This window comes from Gopherus evgoodei, chromosome 7 (assembly GCF_007399415.2).
Source record: "Gopherus evgoodei ecotype Sinaloan lineage chromosome 7, rGopEvg1_v1.p, whole genome shotgun sequence".
NCBI classification, from domain to species: domain Eukaryota; kingdom Metazoa; phylum Chordata; order Testudines; family Testudinidae; genus Gopherus; species Gopherus evgoodei.
This window is the reverse complement of record NC_044328.1, coordinates 74,497,945-74,516,208: the sequence shown is the minus strand read 5'-3', so window position 1 is coordinate 74,516,208 and position 18,264 is coordinate 74,497,945. Positions and strand designations below refer to the sequence as shown.

Here is an 18,264-nt window from a genome sequence, read left to right as displayed (position 1 = left end):
TGGGCTTTAAAAACAAAACACCACTTTCTGCCCCAGAAACTCTTCAATTGACAGGATCTGTCTCCGCTAAAAAAATGAAACCTTCAGTTCTTCCCCTCCTGCTGCAAGGGACACTGCTTCAGTTACAGTGCCCTCAAATTGCTATTGCATGGCTCCCTCAAGCAGTCTTTCATGGGAGCCTGACAGGCCTTGTGGGAGCCCTGGGGAACACTGAAGAGTCAGTCAGTAGCAGTAACCTTTCCCAGTCCATCTCTCAGCAGAGGCCAGTATTAACCTTCAGCTTTCTCCTGGCAGGGTGACAGGCAGTGGTGTGTGTCTAGCAGTGGTGGTTGTACAATTACTACACCACAAGAGCATGAAGCTCAAGAGGTGGAGTGCTACACTTGCATTTGGACTACCAATAGCCTAGTGGGACTAATGTCACCCCAAGCCCAAAGATGAGTAACAGTTCCTGCAGAATGAAGACTACTTCTCTGGGGACAGCTTGCTGTGACCTTTCAGCCCCAGGCCATCAGCCAAATGAGTTCTCCTCCCTGCCTCAAAGGAGTGGCATGTTACTTGCAAACACTTCCTGAGCGGTTAATGACCAGTTAGACTTTCAACAGGAGTACTGGCTGTCTTACAGCTGCTGAGCTGTAAGATCTTAGCTGGGCTTAGGGCCAAAGATGGCACCATCTCTGTGGGGTTCTCAAGAACTGTAAGAGAAGATAATCAGGCTAAGCCTAAAATTGGATTACTTAAGCTGCAGTTTCAGTAGTCCAGACTCTCAGTGGGTGTAAGCCACAAAGCTCCCCTGGAGTTGTAAGAACATCAGAAGAGTCTGGCTCTACCACTTCACTGGAGTTAGTAGGATACAGCAGATCTCAAAGCAGTGAGAGCAAAACAGGAATCTAGATCAAGGAAAACTTCAGTTTTCCTATCTGAGGAAAGCGGCAGGAGTATTTAAGAAGAAATGCCCTTTAAAAATAAGAGCACCTACATCCTGCTATTATAGAAAACTGTCAAACTGCATATTGTGTTTTCTGGGCCTATGTGCTGACAGACAGGCAATGAGAGAGCTCTTCCCTGTTAAACACAAGATGGCTTCCTTCTTCCATATGGAGGGCAATACTATAATGTTAATGACTGTAAAATCTATGCAGCTTAGAGGGGAAAGATTCCCCAGAACTGTCATGCTATAGGAAATTGGCTAAATAGTTGTGTATGGATGGGTTTGTTTTTTTTAAACCAACTCTTTCCTTTGAAAGACACTTGTATTTTGCTGAGGGAGTAGGCTAGAACAAAGGGTGTTGCAGAAGCCATCCACTCCCTTATCTCAAAAAACCTGAACTTTTTCCATGGAACAAGGACTTGCTCAAAACCCCAGATGTATGTAAGAATGGCCATACTGGCTTAGACCAAAGATCTATCTAGCCCAATATCTGGTCTTCCAACAGTGGCCAATGCCAGGTGCCCCAGAGGGAATGAACAGAACAGGTAATTAACAAGTGATGCATCCCCTGTCTCCTAGTTCCAACTTCTGGCAAACTAAAGCTAGGGACACCATCCCAGCCCATCCTGGCTAATAGTCACTGGTGGACCTATCCTCCATTAATGGGTGGGTGGGAGCTTTTTTTTTTTTTTTTTTTTTTTTTTTTTTTGGGAACCCTGTTAGTTTTGACCTTCACAACATCCTCTGGCAAGGAATTCTATAGGTTGACTTATTTTTTTTTGGGGGGGGGGGAGGATTTCCTTTTGTTTTAAACCTGCTGCCTATTTCATTTGGTGACCCCTAGTTCATGTGTTATGAGTAAACAGCACTTCCTTATACTTCCTCCACACTAGTCACGATTTTATAGACCTTGATCATATTTCCCCCTCCCCATCATCACTTTTCCAAGCTTAAAAGCCCCAGTCTTATCCATCTCTCTTCATATGGAAGTTGTTCCATACCCCTATTCATTTGTTGCCATTTTCTGAACCTTTTCCAATTCCAATTTTTTTTTTTTAGATGGGGTGACCACATCTGCATTCAGTAGTCAAGATGTGGACATAACAGGGATTCATGTAGAGGCAATATATTTTGTTTTCACTGTCATTTTAGTGATTCCCAACATTACTTGCTTTTTTGACCACTATTGCACATTGAGTGGATGTTTTCAGAGAACTATCCACAATGACTCCAAGATCTTTCTTGAGTGGTAACAGCTAATTTAGATCCCACTTTTATATGTATAGTTTAGAAAACAATCTTGTACATTACTTTGCATTTATCAACACTGAATTTCATCTGTCATTTTGTTGTCCAGTCACCCAGTTTTGATAGATCCTTTTTGTAGTTCTATGCAGTCTGCCTGGGACTTAACTATCTTGAGTATTTTTGTATCATCTGCAAATTTTGCCACCTAGATCACCTATGAATGTTAAATGGGTCTGTACTGGGCTCAGTCCTCTGGGGGACACCGCTATTTACCTCTCTCTTCTGAAAACTCACCATGATTCCTACCCTTTGTTTCCTATCTTTTTAACCAGTTACCAATCCATGAGGACCTTCTCTCTTATCCCATGATAGATTATGTTGCTTAAGAGCCTTTTTGGTGAGGGACCTTGTCAAAGGCTTTCTGAAAATCTAAGTACCCTATACCCAGTGGATCCCCCTTTTCCACATGCTTTGTAGGCTGTGTATGCTTTCATTTACAGTGCTGCTACAACAAATGTTAGCTTTGCAAAGTTAGAGAGTTGGTCTTCTACTGCTCCTCACTCTTCATCCAGAAAGCAAGCTTCTCCCTCGGCCTAAAACACCTTCAGGGCAAACTTCAGCATTCAGTTCCTAAGCTGTAAGTTTATTTAAAAAAAAACCCAAAATGTTCAAGATTAAGTATCAACCTTTTTCTTTAATCATAGATAAAGAAATCCATCTGTAATAACTACAAGTGAATGTCCACTTTTCCCCATGGGAAATACTTATAGTAGCACACGAGGGCCTTGGACGTGATTGTGCTAAGTCCACAACCCTTTGATTAGCTATAAACTGAATACAACTTAATTCTCCTTAATGGGGTACACATAGAAGACCAAGGATCAAATATTCTAAGGGGAGAAGTGCAACAAGAAATTGATAAATGTAGTAGAAAGTTTGTTATAGTTAGCCTCTTTTGATTATCTGTGTGGGCTTTCTTTGTCCTGAAGCTTAGTCTGCCCTCCTATACCACCTCTCTAATACTCAGGAATTGACAGATCTGGCTTTTACTTGTAATGTTCATATCCTACTGTTAAAATAAGTGGTTACATTTGTCAGATAGGAACCAAAGACTCATCTGGTACCCACACTAGGTAGCAGTGACACCATAAATATTAATAGTGTCCCACCCATTGAAAGTTTGCTTTTAGATCACTAAAAGGCAGATAAGTACCATAACTTGCAGGGAGGTCTATACAACTCATTTAGACAAGATGCAATCTCCTAGTATTGGGAAATATCTCAATGAAACTGATTATGAAGCACCACTTGTTTTCATAATGCAAGATCTTAGCTTTTCTAGTCCATTACATATTTATTTAAGGCTTGTCTACATATGGAGTTATTCTGGAATAAGTGCCTTTTTCCAAATGTAGCTTAACTTCCAAAGAATCTCATCAAAGTACAGAATTGGTCTTAAATATCTTCTCCTGTGATCTCTACATCAAAATGACTGTTACATGTTTCTGTTCTCAGCTACATTAAAAGGATAAACTTGCCTAAAGCATGAGAAACCAGTTCTCAGAAACAGAATGAGTTAATTTCAAGACATTTGCGATAGAGAAGTTTAAGTGTAAAGCTATAACTATTATTCCCCTTTCAACAGGAAATCTGGATACTAAGACAAATTTAAGAGGCTCCAAAACAATGCTCACACCCCTGAAAACAGATCTTTAGACAGTACAGATGGAAAGAATATTTATGCTAGACACATGGCTTTAAGTGAGAAAAAGGAAGCACTGGAACAAGGTGAATTTCAGGTCCTACAGCTGTAGAGGAGAATGTAGTGGGAGGCTATGGAGGAAGTTTTTTTACAAGGCCTATAGGACCTATGGAGCTCAGGAAGTATTAAAGGTGAACACTGTCTTACGGCAACTCATAAGAGCTCAGAGTAGATTTCAACTTTTGACTCCAGCTCAATAATAGAGGCAGTAAAAGAACAGGCTTCTGAGAAAAGGGAAGGTTTTCTAGCCTCAGGAGGAACAGACACACAGCACCATTGCTAGTCTGATGTCTGCTACGCTCAAGTCCTTAGCCAAGGCATCCCCCTGGCTACACGGCTCTTCCAGAATAACAGCTTGTATGTTTGGTACAGTTCAAACCTTAAGAATTTGACAAGTCAACCTGAGTCATGACCCAATTCTTGTATCTTAGGAAAAAGCATCCTTTTGTTGTAGAATTTCATCGTTTCTCCAGTTTTTTGTACTTTGCTTCTGCAGAAATAAAACAGAATGGTTGTTAGAACTGAGAGGAGGACTAAAGGATACAATCCTGTAAGCTGATGTGTATTCTAGAGTCCCCTTGACTTCAGAGTCACTTGGGACAGTTTTTCAAAGGTAGTTAGGCACCTATAGTTGCAAACAGGTGCTTTTAAAAATACCACTCAGTACCTAACTCCCATGGAAATCAATGGGGTTTATGCACATAACCTACTTAGATCCTCTAAAAAAGTTCACCTATCTGCATCTTTAGGCCCCAGATACCTGAGTGCCTTGCAGAATCAGGTGGTGGTAATTATATTGCAACACTACTCCCATTATAGTCAGCCTTCACAAAGCCTGCTACTTCTAATATACCCAAGTTATAATACACTTCTTGCTCTTTCCAGTATATTTCTATTACCTACTTTCCTGAAAGGAGAACAATAACATACTGCATTTTCAGAGTTCCAACACAGACTAGTTAAAATCTCTATGAAAATTACTCCTGGCTTCTTCTGTGTACATTGTACAATAGGCTATCCAGCTCAATAACAACAATACAGGAACAGGGTTACCAAGCTTTTTCGAATAGGCATCCAGCTTGTAGGCTGCCTGCTCAAGAGCTGCCACTTGTTCTTCAATTAAGTTGATTTGTTCCAGATACGGCTGAAGACCAGCATCTTAAAAAAGGGGGAAAACCGGACCAATCAATTCTTACTAATTCACTGAGAGGGGACAGTTCACAGCTGAAACAAAGAGCTTTGCAGGACATTGTTTGGTCAGTATATTTTACGGATAACAAAAAGAACAAGTGTCTAGAGAGAGATTTTTAAGTATAAAATAAAAATTTAACTATTCTCAAACTCGCCACCAAAAAAGATTACAGTGAGAATTAAATCAATACAAGTGTATTTCTAAATTCTTAATCAGTTTCTAATCAGCTGAAAGCAAATATACTAACTATGTTGTCCAGTTATGAGAACGAGAGAAGAACCTATTTACTTCACTCACTGTACAGGCATTTTATTACCTATAGTATATAGCTTTATAAAATGGTATACAAGAGAGAAAGCTGCAATGTTTATCACCAATTTTGCATGTAAATCCTACAAATCTCTAGCTTTCAGCAGTAATCAAGCAGAATTGATTCATTATCTACATTGATGTTGAACTGCAAAGCTTTATGGTGTTTGGAAAACAAGATCACATGTACATTTCATTGACATAACCCAGATCTGTGAGGGAAGGTATATAACTGAGAGTTACACAAACACAGATTTTGAAGATCCACTAACACTTCCTAGAAAGTCATCCCAATCTTAGAAAGAAACTTTTAATTCTTACAGAAACAGGTACTGAATAAAAAAAAATTGAGGACTCTCCAAAGGTAGATAAGCACATATCCTGGGCTAAGCTCCCTCTAAGATGTGTGGCTGCGCAGCTGCCTGTTAAGTCCCACACAGGGGCTCAGGGCTGCGGCGGGGAGAGGTGACCCTCCCTGCCAGCCCTAGGGCAGACCTGCTGCAGCGTGGAGAGGTACCCCAGTGTGGATTTGCCATGGCCGGGGGAGAGGAGCCCCTGCCTTGGCCCAGCCCAGCCCCGCTGGAGCTGCTGCAGCTGGGGAGAAGCACCTCTCCTCCGGTTATGAATCGCTGTGGCGAGAGAGGGCTGGGGGAGTCCTCTCTTTTCCGACCATAGTCCCTGGGCAGCCTGCACCCCAAACCCCTCATCCCTAGCCCCACCCCCCATACTCCAACCCTCTGCCCCTGCCCTGAGCCCCCTTCTGAACCCCTCATCCCCCAACGTGCCCCAACCCTGAGCCTCCTCCCACATTCCAAACGCCTCAGCCCCACCCGCACCACATGAATTTAGTTATGTGCACCAATATGGAGGTGATGGGTCATATATCACCTCATACTGGTGCACGTAACAAAATTCATTCTGCACATAGATGTAAAAAATTAGAGGGAACACTGATCCTAGGCCAGGATATTCACAATGATTAGGGCCCTACCAAATTCATGGCCATGAAAAACGAGTCACAGACTGTGAAATCTGGTCTTTTGTGTGTTTTTACCCTAAACTATATACTGATTTCATGGAGGAGATCAGAGTTTCTCAAACTGGGGGTTGTGACCCAAAAGTGAGTTGCAGGTGGGTGGGTCACAAGGTTATTTTAGGGGGGATCATGGTATTGCCACCGTTGTTTCTCCGCTGCCTTCAGAGGTGGGTGGCCAGAGAGCAGCAGCTGTTGGCCAGTCGCCCAGCTCTGAAGGCAGTGCCCTGCCAGCAGCAGCGCAGAAGTAAGGGTGGCAATGCCAGACCAGGCCACCCTTACTTTTGTGCTGCTACCTTGAGAGCTGGGCATCCGGAGAATGGCAGCTGCTGACTCAGGGCCCAGCTCTGCAGGCAGCAGTGCAGAAGTAAGGGTGGTAATACCATACCATGCCATCCTTACTGCTGCTGGTGATGGCTCTGCCTTCAGAGCTGGGCTCCCAGCCAGCAGCCAACGCTCTCCAGCTGCCCAGCTCTGAAGGCAGCACCGCCGCCAGCAGCACCACAGAAGTAAGGACAGCAGTACCCCCTCCCCCACAACTCCTTTTTGGGTCAGGACCCCACAATTACAACACTGTGATATTTCAGATTTAAATAGCTGAAATCATGAAATTTAGTATTTTAAAAATCCTACGCCCATGAAATGGACCAAAATAGACCATGAATTTGGTAAGGCACTAACAGTGATGACACAAAGCGCCAATATGGCTAGAACAGTTTCCTCTAGGTTAACAAATCACTATTTAACCTAATCACATCTTCCATTTTTTCCTTTACCTTCTCCTATGCATAAACTAAGCAGCTGAAATAACTAGTTGAGACAATACTACTAAGGAAGGGGGAAGTATTTTGGTGGATTAAACCTCTTTCTCCCCATGCCACTGTTGATGTAGATAAATATTATTGTCCCTAATGTACAGATGGGGACAGGGATGGACACAGCTTATGGACTTGAACAAACTCTCCCTCAAAGTTAGTGGAGTCTTTCCACTGACTTTAAGTTGGATCAGACACTAACCTGCCCAACGCCACAGTGGGACTCTGATCGAGCTGGGAATACAACCCAGGGCTCCTAGCTTCACTTCTGCTAACTAATCACAAAACCATCCTTCATCTCCCATACAAAAGCAAAGGGAGGAGGATTAGTACTATTCAGAGAGCTCCATTCATTTAACCATCGGCTTCAAATGAAACTTACTCTACACTTATCACGTATTCTAGGAACAAACAGCCTTTACAGAGTCTTCTCTCCTTCAAAAGTTAACGAACTATAGGCCCCCAGATGCTTCGTTTAGTGTGTAACATCCATTTACTACAGTCACTCCTGACTCATTTTTACTTACATTTTTGATTTAGGTCCTTCAGGTTTCGACTAATGTTTACAGCAATAGCTTTCATTTCCAGATATTTCAAGCTAGTCAGCTTGTTCATGTTTTCCAGGAGTTTGTAGTCTTCACTGGTGGCTTAAGAAAAGAGAAAATACTTACACCTATATAAAAACAACTAGCAGAGTTTGGAATCTACGTGCGCACTGTTCAGAGCTGAAGAGTTCAAGGTGACAGCTGAACATAGCTTAGAATATTTCATTCAATAATATGGCTCTTAGCAAGATGCTCCCTAAAAACAAGGGGAGCAAATGTTGCAGATGGGCATATCAGATGGACTCAAGAATAACTATGTAGCATATTCAGTAAAACACATGGGCTTATTTTATACATTTCTACAATTCCTATCATTCTGGCAGACAATAGTTTCTATTTACAAAGTTGAGCTGCATGCAGGAACACAAAGCCCCACAGAAGTCAACGGAGCTTCATATAGGGATGGTGGTCTGCCTGAATGAGGGTGACCAGATGTCCTGTTTTTACAGGGACAGTCCCATTTCTGGGGACTTTTTCTTATATAGGTATCTATTACCCCCCACCCCTGTCCCATTTTTTCACAGTTGCTATCTGGTTACCCTAGCCTGAATGCAACAGCCTGCAGGATCAGGGCTTAAGACACCAGCCAGCTCATTACACTGTTTCGGGTTTTGCATTTTTGTAGAGAAAAATAATCAGAGAAACATTAAGCTGAAAAAAGTTGGAAAACATAAGAGGTAAGACTTCTGTGTTAACCTTACCACTGTTGGTTCACATATAGGCTTTGATTAACAGAGCACCATTAGAAAGGAAGGATGGTCCAGTAGTTAGAGCATTAGCCTAGGACTCAGGGGATCAGGGTCCCTGCTCTGCCATGAACTTCCTGAACAACAGTAGGCAAGTCACTTAGGGTACATCTTCACTACCAGCCGTATTGGCGGGTAGCAATCGATTTCTCGGGGATTGATATATCGCGCCTCATCTAGACGTGATATATCGATCCCCGAACGCGCTCCTGTCGACTCCAGAACTCCACTAATGCGAACGGCAGTAGCGGAGTCAACAGGGGGAGCCGCGGACATCGATCCCGTGCCGTGAGGATGGTAGGTAACTCAATCTAAGATACTTCGACTTCAGCTACATTATTCATGTAGCTGAAGTTGCATATCTTAGATCGATCCCCTCCCCTAGTATAGACCAGCCCTTGGTCTCTCTACGGTTCGATTCCCTAGTTGCAAAATGGGGACAATAGCTACCCAAACTCATATGAGTCCTGGGAGGATAAATACAAAAAAAATAGTAAGGTGCTCAGATACTACAGGAATGAGGGCCAGATAAGTCCCTAAGATAGACAGAGGTGTTTAAGTGCCTTATTGAGTCAGGGCCACAGGCAGTATGAAATGACAGAGGTTCTTTCAAAGTCTGCTGATGTGATATACTTTGGACAAAACGGGTGGCTTGCTAAAAACATGCCACCAGGCTATTTGTGGCTTAACAACTTTAGCACAAATGCAATTTACATAAAGTTGCCGGTGCTACAGAGCCAACACCCTGAATCAGCAATTTCTGTTCTCTTAGCTGCAGCTAATGAGAACAGTAACCCATTTCAGCATGCTTCATGGGATGTTGGCTTTGCCGCATACACACAGTACTTGTTCCATTCAGTAACATGGAGCAGCTGTAGAGACCCCTATAACAGAGTAAGCTGCCAACCGAGCATCCCCTTGTGGTCAAAGATCATTTCATGGCACCTGCCTCTGTCACTCCTGTTTCAGAGGCCTCGTAAATAAACTCCACACCCCTAGTCTAAAGGTAATGTAAGCACTCCCCTTGTTGAGTCCAATTTATTCAGTCCCCTCGATACACACTGGCACTCCAGGCCCCAACCCCAGTTCAGTGTCTCTCTTCCCCTTAGCTAGGGAATCCCCAGCCCTCTTTCCTGGTGCTGTGTCCCCATTCGGTGACCACTCTCAGGCTTTACCTGGCTAGAGCTCAGCCTTTTAGCTTTGACTTCCAAACTCCCCTGACGTCTGGGTCTTTCTGCTGCCTTAGTAGGCTACTCCTAGTTGGGGTGACCTCCTTGATTTCAGTCTTCCCTGCAGGAGCCCTTCCCAGGTAGTCTTTGCTGCAGCTTCCCGCTGTTCTTAAAGGGGACAGCTGTGGTTCCATTACATGGCATTTACTTCCCCCACCTATGGAGGCGAGTTATTCTTGTCACAGGAGAATGGCAGCCCAGCTCAGTTCCAAAGTCAGCTTTGGTCCAGTCATGAAGATGCAGTATGTTTATAGGTCCCTCTTGCTCTTCATCTATTCTCTCCTCACTGGGGGCTTGTCTATGGTGACACTTAGGAACAGTCTACATTACAATATTAAGTGGACCTAAATTATGTTGACATACAGCCACCACAGTAATTAAATTGCTTTTGCATGGCCACACTACGCTCCTTGTGTTGGTAGTGCATGTCCTCACCAGGAGCGCTTGTACCAATTTGACTGTCAGCATGGGGCATTGTCAGAAGGCTTTTGAAAGGCAGCAACAGTCGATGTAAGCAACCTAACTACATCGAGCTAAGCACTATGCCTCTTGTGGAGGTGGAGTTATTAAGTCGGTGAGTTACATCAGTAGGAGCTACATTTTAGCATAGACACGTACAGAGTTAGGGAATAGATTAAAGCACACTAGGGAACTTTTAGTACATGGCAGCAGTGTCCACGTAGGCACTTAGTGCATGGCAGGCTACACAGAAATAGATTTACACCTCACCTTGCCACGACTTAAGTGTTCATACAGACAAGCTCTCAGAAGACGAAATAGTTCACTTGATTCAGTACCACACTAAAAACTTTTTGAAAGATAAAAAGGCACATCAATCTGGGGCCCTCTTTTAGCTTTACATTCAGATGCTCTGATGTTCTACCTCAACACATGATCCAAGTGGCAGACATCTAACTGTCTGTGTGACCCTGCTGACAGCTGACATGCGTTAACAGTTCACTACAGCACTTTGATCTCATCCTCTTTGAAATGGGACTAGCTCAAAGAACATTAATGAACTATTAATGCACATCAGCAAGGTGCATGTGGACAGTTAGATTGGGGCAGGCTAGTGCAAGGCAGCAAAGACCCCGTTTGCCATGGTCTAATTGCTTGTGTACATAAGACCACTAAATTATATTAAGGCCACTTTAATTCTGCCCACACAGGGGCTGAATGTAGTTTAAGTAATCCACTTTTAATTCACACCTTAATTAATTTGGATTTTTTAAACAGTTTATCTCTGTGCTAGCCAGGTTTGTTAGTTTCACAGTTTGCCTTACCTGTCAGTTCACCTGTTAAGTAAGTGGCCATTTTGTTAAACATATCCTTACAAAGCTCATTGATATCTGCTTCAGCTGGTTCCTTAGCTTCCTCCGCTGTCTCCACAGCAGGATCCTCTAATCAGGTTATAAATGAACAGTACAGAGGTAAGGGAAAGTTAGTCAAATACTGAAGTACACACAAGATTGTAAAAACAGCACAGATCTTTTTGCTACATTTATTTTCAACATAGGGTGTACATTTTAGATTAATAAACAATTAACCCACAAAGTTACCTGTAAAATAGCATTAAGTTGATTTAACAGCTTGATTTTAAATCAATAAATATTTTATCTATTTCAGAGGTAGGCCTCTCCGGTTTCCCTTATTATTACAAAGGCAAAAATTAATCTTGGCAAAGATATGGTGATGTGAAGAGAATGATTTCAGGAAAGATCTTTGAGTCTGATCATTTCTATTAGCTGTGCCTACTGTCATTTTTTTCATCTTCGATCACTGATTAAGAACTGTTCTTTATGTCCCCTTCAGCTGGTGCTGCAACAGTCCCATCCACTAAACTCTTTCTTCTCCTTCAAATCCTTTTGTAACATTCCTCCTGTTCTTCCCACAAATAATCTCTCCACTGCTTCATCTGAGTAGTTTTCTTCAAGCACCCATAACTCCAACTGATTTACCTAGGGGCTGAGGGCACTTAGCAACTCCTGGAAGAGTGTGGCATACTGCAGGATCAAGCCCATAGGCAATATGCATTTTGGAGCAGGGAACCAGACTTACTCCATATTTGGAATAGTGTGATGATAATTTGTGTGCTATATAAGTGGTTAGTAAGCATCAGTTCCTTCTGTGAAGAACTGATTATATTATTAGCCTGGAAAAGCTTTTCATGACAAAACCATAGGCTTCCCATCTAAGTGAAGACATTTTCCTCTCCCTCTTGATGCTACATCCTTCTCATTTCAGTGTCATTGTAAGCAAGGAATATTTGCCAAATAAAGACTGCAGCAAATCACACGTGAGACACAGAGAGAAACAGCACCAGCTGCCTGTGACGGAAGACTGGCACCATCACTCACTTCTGGAAAGTTTAACATTATGTATGACAGTGGGGTGTGCGGTATGTGGGGAATAAGACTAACTCAGCCTAGTGAAGGATAATCAGCCAGGTCAGCACCGCAGCCCATCATTGGTGAAACAACCCCTGCTTGGTTAGGGGATGGAGACCCTGGTCTTTTGGCCACAGAGCGATGCCACCAGGTTGGCTCACACCTGCCAACAGGTGAACTGAGAGTTCTGGGGGCGCCCTGCTCCCGCCCCAGGAAGCACTAAGGCCAATGGACGAGTGCGGGTCCCTTTGGGATGGGAGCACCGACCCCTCTCGTAGCCTGGGGTGTGCGGGGGGGGGGGCAGACCCCAACTCTACGGGGTCTCCTGGGGCAGGGGCCGAACGCTGAGACCCCTCCTAGGGCAACAGCCCCAGCCTGCCGGGAATCCCACTCAGGAGCGAGAGGCCGGCCAGCTGGGCCCAAGGCCCCCTTGGGAGATGGAGGCACATTAGCAGCGCGGCACCCGAGGGGCACAGCTCCAGGCCCCCGGCTTGGGGCGGGGTCTCAGGCTCCCCCTGGCCTCTCCCTTACGTTTGGCTACTTGCACCCGGGCCTCCGGCGGACCCTCGGCAGCGGCGGCGGTTGCCATAGCGACAGGCCCCCTCCGGTAGACAAATCCTGGCCACTTCCGCGTTCCCCCGAACTCCCCGAGCGCGGCCCCGCCCCCTGCTCTCTACTGCGCAGGCGCAGTAGCATTGTGCTTGCGCACAGATACAGCTGTCGCTCTGCGCACGTGGGTGGCACTGGTGAGCGGAGGGGCCCTGGTTGTCCTGGGCGGGGCCTAGGAAGCCGGGAGCCTAGTCCCCCATGCAGGGGATGCTAATATCTCCCTGGTGGGAGGGGATGGGGTTGGGCACCCCTCTTGCCAGATCATTTTAAAACCACCGAAAGCTTTATTTCCATTCCCTATGGGGCTCCCCTCAAAGACAGCTCCACCTCATGCTGGTTAAGGGAACCATGCTCCTCGGTGTGTTCCTTCAACGATCGCTGCTGCAACAGATCCTGGCGGTGCCCTAATGCCTGGCTTAGTTGGAGTCGGAGTTGAGTGACAGTTGGTCATGTTAAAACCATCAGCAACCAGACTCTACGGACCTTTCTCCACCAAACTGTACAGCACCTAGCACAATGACTGATCTCAGTTGGGGCCAGACAGTAATATAAATAGCTATGAACATGTTAATTAATGTCTCTGTAATACCAAAAAGTGTCTTTTTCCAGCAAACAACACGTTTTAAAAACTTTAAAAACAAGAAGACTAATCACAACCAATTCTAAGTATCAGACAATATTGTTTAGTTATTTAAACAAACCAAGTAAAACACCAACATTTGTACCAACAATTCAAAGCTGCTGAGGAAGTGAAAAGCCAGGAATTGTGGTTTCAGATCTAGCAGGGGGCCTTCCTTATAGTGAAAAACACAAGCATTTGTGTTTTGTGGTGGTAGCATGGCTAGCTCCCCATTGGGTTCAACTGCGATCTTGACCAATGCTCTGTGCCTGCCACATATTATGACTAGCATATGCTTATCTTTAGACACTAAGGGTTGTCTTTGCTGCAACACTAGCTCAAACTGTAACTCCAGGATTGCCTCTAACCTGAGTCAGGCCTTATCATAACCTAGTCCCAGATTTGGACCTTAGCGTCCAAAATATGGGGGTTAGCATGAAAACCTCCAAGCTTAGTTACCAGCTTGGACCTGATAAAGCTGCCACCACCCAAAAAATTAGAGTGTTTTGGGGCACTCTGGTCCACCCAAAAACCTTCCCGGGGGACCCCAAGACCTAAATCCCTTGAGTCTCACAACAAAGGGAAATAAACCTTTTCCCTTCCCCCCTCCAGGTGTTCCTGGAGAGATACACAGAAGCAAACTCCGTGAATCTAAACAGAGGGAGTCCACCCTCTCTATTTCCAGTCCTGGAAACACAAGCACTTCCCTCTTCACCCAGAGGGAATGCAAAGTCAGGCTAGTAAATCTAACACACACAGATTTCCCCCTGACTTCTTCCTCCCACCAATTCCCTGGTGAGTACAGACTCAATTCCCTGGAGTTCCCCCCTAAAGAAAAACTCCAACAGGTCTTAAAAAGAAAGCTTTATATAAAAAGAAAGAAAAATACATAAAAATGGTCTCTCTGTATTAAGGTGACAAATACAGGGTCATTTGCTTAAAAGAATATTGAATAAACAGCCTTATTCAAAAAGAATACAATTCAAAGCACTCCAGCAACTATAGACATGTAAATACAAAAGAAAAAAAAACAATAACCCTTATTGTTTTTATGAACTCTGTACTCACAACTTGGAAACAGAAGATTAGAAAGCAGGAAATAGAAATCCTCTCATAGCTGAGAGAGCATACAGGCAGAAGACCAAGAACAAAGGACTCACACACAAACTTCCCTCCACCCAGAGTTGAAAAAATCCTGTTTCCTGATTGGTTCTCTGGTCAGGTGCTTCAGATACTTCTTTCCAGGTGAAAGAGACATTAACCCTTAGCTATCTGTTTATGACAGGCCTACACACAAAAGTCTGTAGGTTGAGTGAAGTGGTGCTTTATACTCAAGCTAGCTTGGCCCATCGGGGTAGGTTGAAGCTCCACTGCTTCTGGCATTGGAGCTAGTAATGCAGCTTCTCTGTGCTGCTAACTTAATCATACTGTGTGGCTCAAGTGTTTTTTGGCAGCGTGTCTGCTCCACTGGAGCTAGGCTCACTTGAGAGGAGTTAACTTAAGCTAACGCGGCATGAACATACACTCTGAGACAGTGGTTCCCTCTATAAAATAAACATTTATCAATTTCAGAGTGGTAGCCGTGTTAGTCTGCATCAGCAAAAAGAATGAGGAGTACTTGTGGCACCTTAGAGACTAGCGCATTTGTTTGGGCATAAGCTTTTGTGGGCTAAAACCCACTTCATCGGATGCATGTGGAAAAATACAGTGTTTTCCATTGCGGGCATCCGATGAAGTGAGCTTTAGCCCACAAAAGCTTATGCCCAAATAAATTTGTTAGTCTCTAAGGTGCCTCAAGTACTCCTTGTTCTTTTTACATTTACCAATGTATCACACAGAGGTATCAGATTTTGCACTGGTTTCAGAGTGGTAGCCGTGTTAGTCTGTACCAGCAATTTGTATTTGCACTCTTTCCCTATACTCAGAATAAGAAATAACCGCAGAATCTTCAGTGGTGCTATGGTAACCTTTGGTGTATATGACTTACTGGTTGCAGCCAATCACTATATGGATAGAATTAGACATAACATTTATTATTGAAAAATTCCAATTCTGCAATGTTAAATTCCACAGCCTGCTCTGCACCCCTCTGAGGTTGAGACCCACAGGTTGAGAAAGACCACATTAGTGGACCATGAGCCTGTTTGTGTTTGGCAGGTCCTACATAGCTGATCTTTCTTCTTTACCTTGTGAGAAGAGAGCTGATTTTGGTATGGGGGAAAGCTTCTCATGTTATGGTGCTACTAGAAATAAAATTTGCACCATGCCCAGTTTGCAAAGTAAGGCAATTCAAAATGTTTTCTAGTCTTAAACCTTGAAGTGCCTCATAGAACAGGCCTCTATTTTGATCCAATAGTAGGCACTAGTAAAAACCCAATACCAGTGCAGAAAAACAGTCATTATATACCAATGATGGACAGAATAAAGGTGATTGCCAAAATTAAATCTGGTTTATATTAATGTATGTTTAAATATGTTTTCCTGAGATACTGCAGACAGTGGCCACAGAATAATGAAGTTATATAAATTAGAGTGCACTTTTACAGAAGTGTGTAAGAGAACATGATAGTCTAACAATTCCTTACAATAAAATAGCCAGCAATGTAACTATAGACAAGGTAAAAAATGTTGCTCATGATCACATAATAGATATTCCTTGCGCCTGACAAATGGCCACATTTTGTACGCTGGGCTCGAGCCGATGCCCACTTAATCTTTCATTGGTCTTCAATGAGCATGGGCCTGACAAACTTTGCAGTTCCACGTCCTGAGGTAAGTCACAGAGTAAAGTGACGGCGAGGCTAGGTGAACTTCTTCATGAATCGGAGTTTCCCATAGGCTATCAAGAGGAAGATGGCAGTCATGCAGCCCAGAGCCACTATGTTTTCCCACATGGCCCAGTTGGTCGATGCAATCCCTTGGCTGCACAGATATGTTTCACCATAACACCTGCAGGGGGACATGGGACAGATGTTAATAGTGACACTTAGCACATTCTGCCAGAGATCTCCCAAGTGCTTTACAAAGGTGGCTACTGTTGTTTCTGTTCTGCAGAGACATTTTCTCCCCAAACAGACACTGAGGCTTATCCAAAGTCACACAGTGGGTCAGTAGCAGAGCTGGGATACAACTCCGGGTCTTCTGACTCCCACTTTTCCTATCCTCTAGACCACTTTGCCTCCTTTAATGGCTTCAGAGTACCAGCAATACCTAATGTGTCAGCACAGTGACCCTTTAACTGTCACATCTCACCATATCCAGGGGAGAAACAGTTCAGGCTGGTACCATATCTTTTTATACTCTGATTCATTTGGGCTGAAGTGTCCTACCATGAGGTCATACAGCCTGTTCTTCTGTATCATGCGAAGGATGGGCACCTTTTAACCTCTCATGACAATTCCACAGCTTCCCTTTTGTTGTTGATATACCCCCATTCTGGGAAAACATTAGGATTTAAAAAATATATATATATATATCCTTTATAAAGATAAGCCATGGCAGGCTACCAAAACTAAATTCAGATAGGCAAAGTCTGTTTGGACATGTTATTGTTGTTTGTCCTTTCTAGGCTGAGGTTCCAGGCCAGAAGCCTACAGTTCCCCACAAACTATATTCGCTAAAATTGCTCAGTCTCAAATAAGCCCCCCAAAACGTGCTGAGGTGGGTGTCCTGTGACGCTTCCTTGAGAAAGCTGGCTGATGAGCAGCTAGTTTCAGGAGCAATATAGTGACTTCAAACTAATGGCTGTAGAAACTCCACCCTCAGGAAACTCATTCCCACTGAGGCCCAAGAACTGTTGTGAGCTAGACACTTACGTTTCTCCAAATTGTGTAGCATTTGAGGAGCAATCAGCTGCATCCCTGTGGGATGCAGCGATATTTTGGGGGTTCTCACCACAGAAGTAAAGGTCTCTAAATTCATTGACTTGCAGGGCCTGTGGAGGAAAGCAGACACCACGATGTAGTAAAACACTGCATCATCATCCTGCTATGCTGAGTAAACATTCGGTTTTGAGTGAAAACATCCCCTAGGGGCTGCACCCTGATGAGGTGAGAAGGACTGTGTGTCCCAATGACCTTGACAGCTATGCTGGTGGGAGACTTTAACTCCTGGTAGGGCCACCTAAGTTGGGCAGGTCAAAGGGCAGGGACCAGTAGAAGAGCAGTTTCTGATCCTCCCGGCTGGGGTTTGATTGATAGGCCAAAAACCTATCCTCGGGGGGGGGGGGGGAAGGGGAAGAAGTTAAGTTACTGAAACACAGCAAGGGAGCCATTCTAGCAATCAGCACGATAGACTGGGACGGCAGAGCATTATTATTTCCCTAGGCGACGCCTGATGATGCAGGAAGGATATTCAGATTTGGGTGAAAAGCTACACTTCACTATATTGGATGGCTCTCTTCCCTGTGGCTAATTACACCTGGCAAACATACAGAGTTTGCTTCTCAGCTGAGCTCACTAGTTCAAATCCAATTTCAGTAGGTAATGTCCAAATGGAACGGCCAAGATTTTCAAGAGTGGCTAGTGATTCTGGGTACCCGATGTAAGATACCTCAAAGGGCTGGGCACCCGCCCTCCGAAAGTCAGGCCCCTTTAGGTGTCTCACATTAAGCACCCAAACTGAGGGGCCCCAAGATCACTCATCACTTCTGAAAACCTTGGCTGTAGCCTTCTGAGAAGGTGTCGGAGGTTCTACGTGAACGGGGCTGGGTGTCCCAGCTTGGTTCCTGGTAGAAGAGAAGATGATGGGGTGACTAAGGCATTAGCACTGCCCTGCCTC

At 44.2% G+C, this 18,264-nt stretch overlaps 2 protein-coding genes across 2 annotated transcripts in view; both read right to left on the bottom strand.

Moving 5' to 3' along the window:
* Positions 1 to 2,853: 2,853 nt before the first annotated feature.
* Positions 2,854 to 12,931, bottom strand: BLOC1S2 (biogenesis of lysosomal organelles complex 1 subunit 2). The gene is made up of 5 exons (XM_030570157.1): positions 12,789 to 12,931; positions 11,154 to 11,270; positions 7,818 to 7,937; positions 4,995 to 5,099; positions 2,854 to 4,431 (listed from the first exon to the last, which is right to left on the bottom strand). Exons 1-5 carry the CDS (start codon positions 12,844 to 12,846, stop codon positions 4,400 to 4,402), a joined length of 432 nt encoding a protein of 143 aa, XP_030426017.1. The 5' UTR covers positions 12,847 to 12,931; the 3' UTR covers positions 2,854 to 4,399.
* A 2,216-nt stretch (positions 12,932 to 15,147) lies between these two features.
* Positions 15,148 to 18,264, bottom strand: part of LOC115654771 (ATP-binding cassette sub-family G member 2-like) — a 28,659-nt gene continuing 25,542 nt past the window's right edge. Inside the window, 2 exon segments of the mRNA XM_030569530.1 lie at positions 15,148 to 16,434; positions 17,301 to 17,419. Coding sequence (XP_030425390.1) covers positions 16,287 to 16,434; positions 17,301 to 17,419 — 267 coding nt within the window. The 3' untranslated portion in view covers positions 15,148 to 16,286.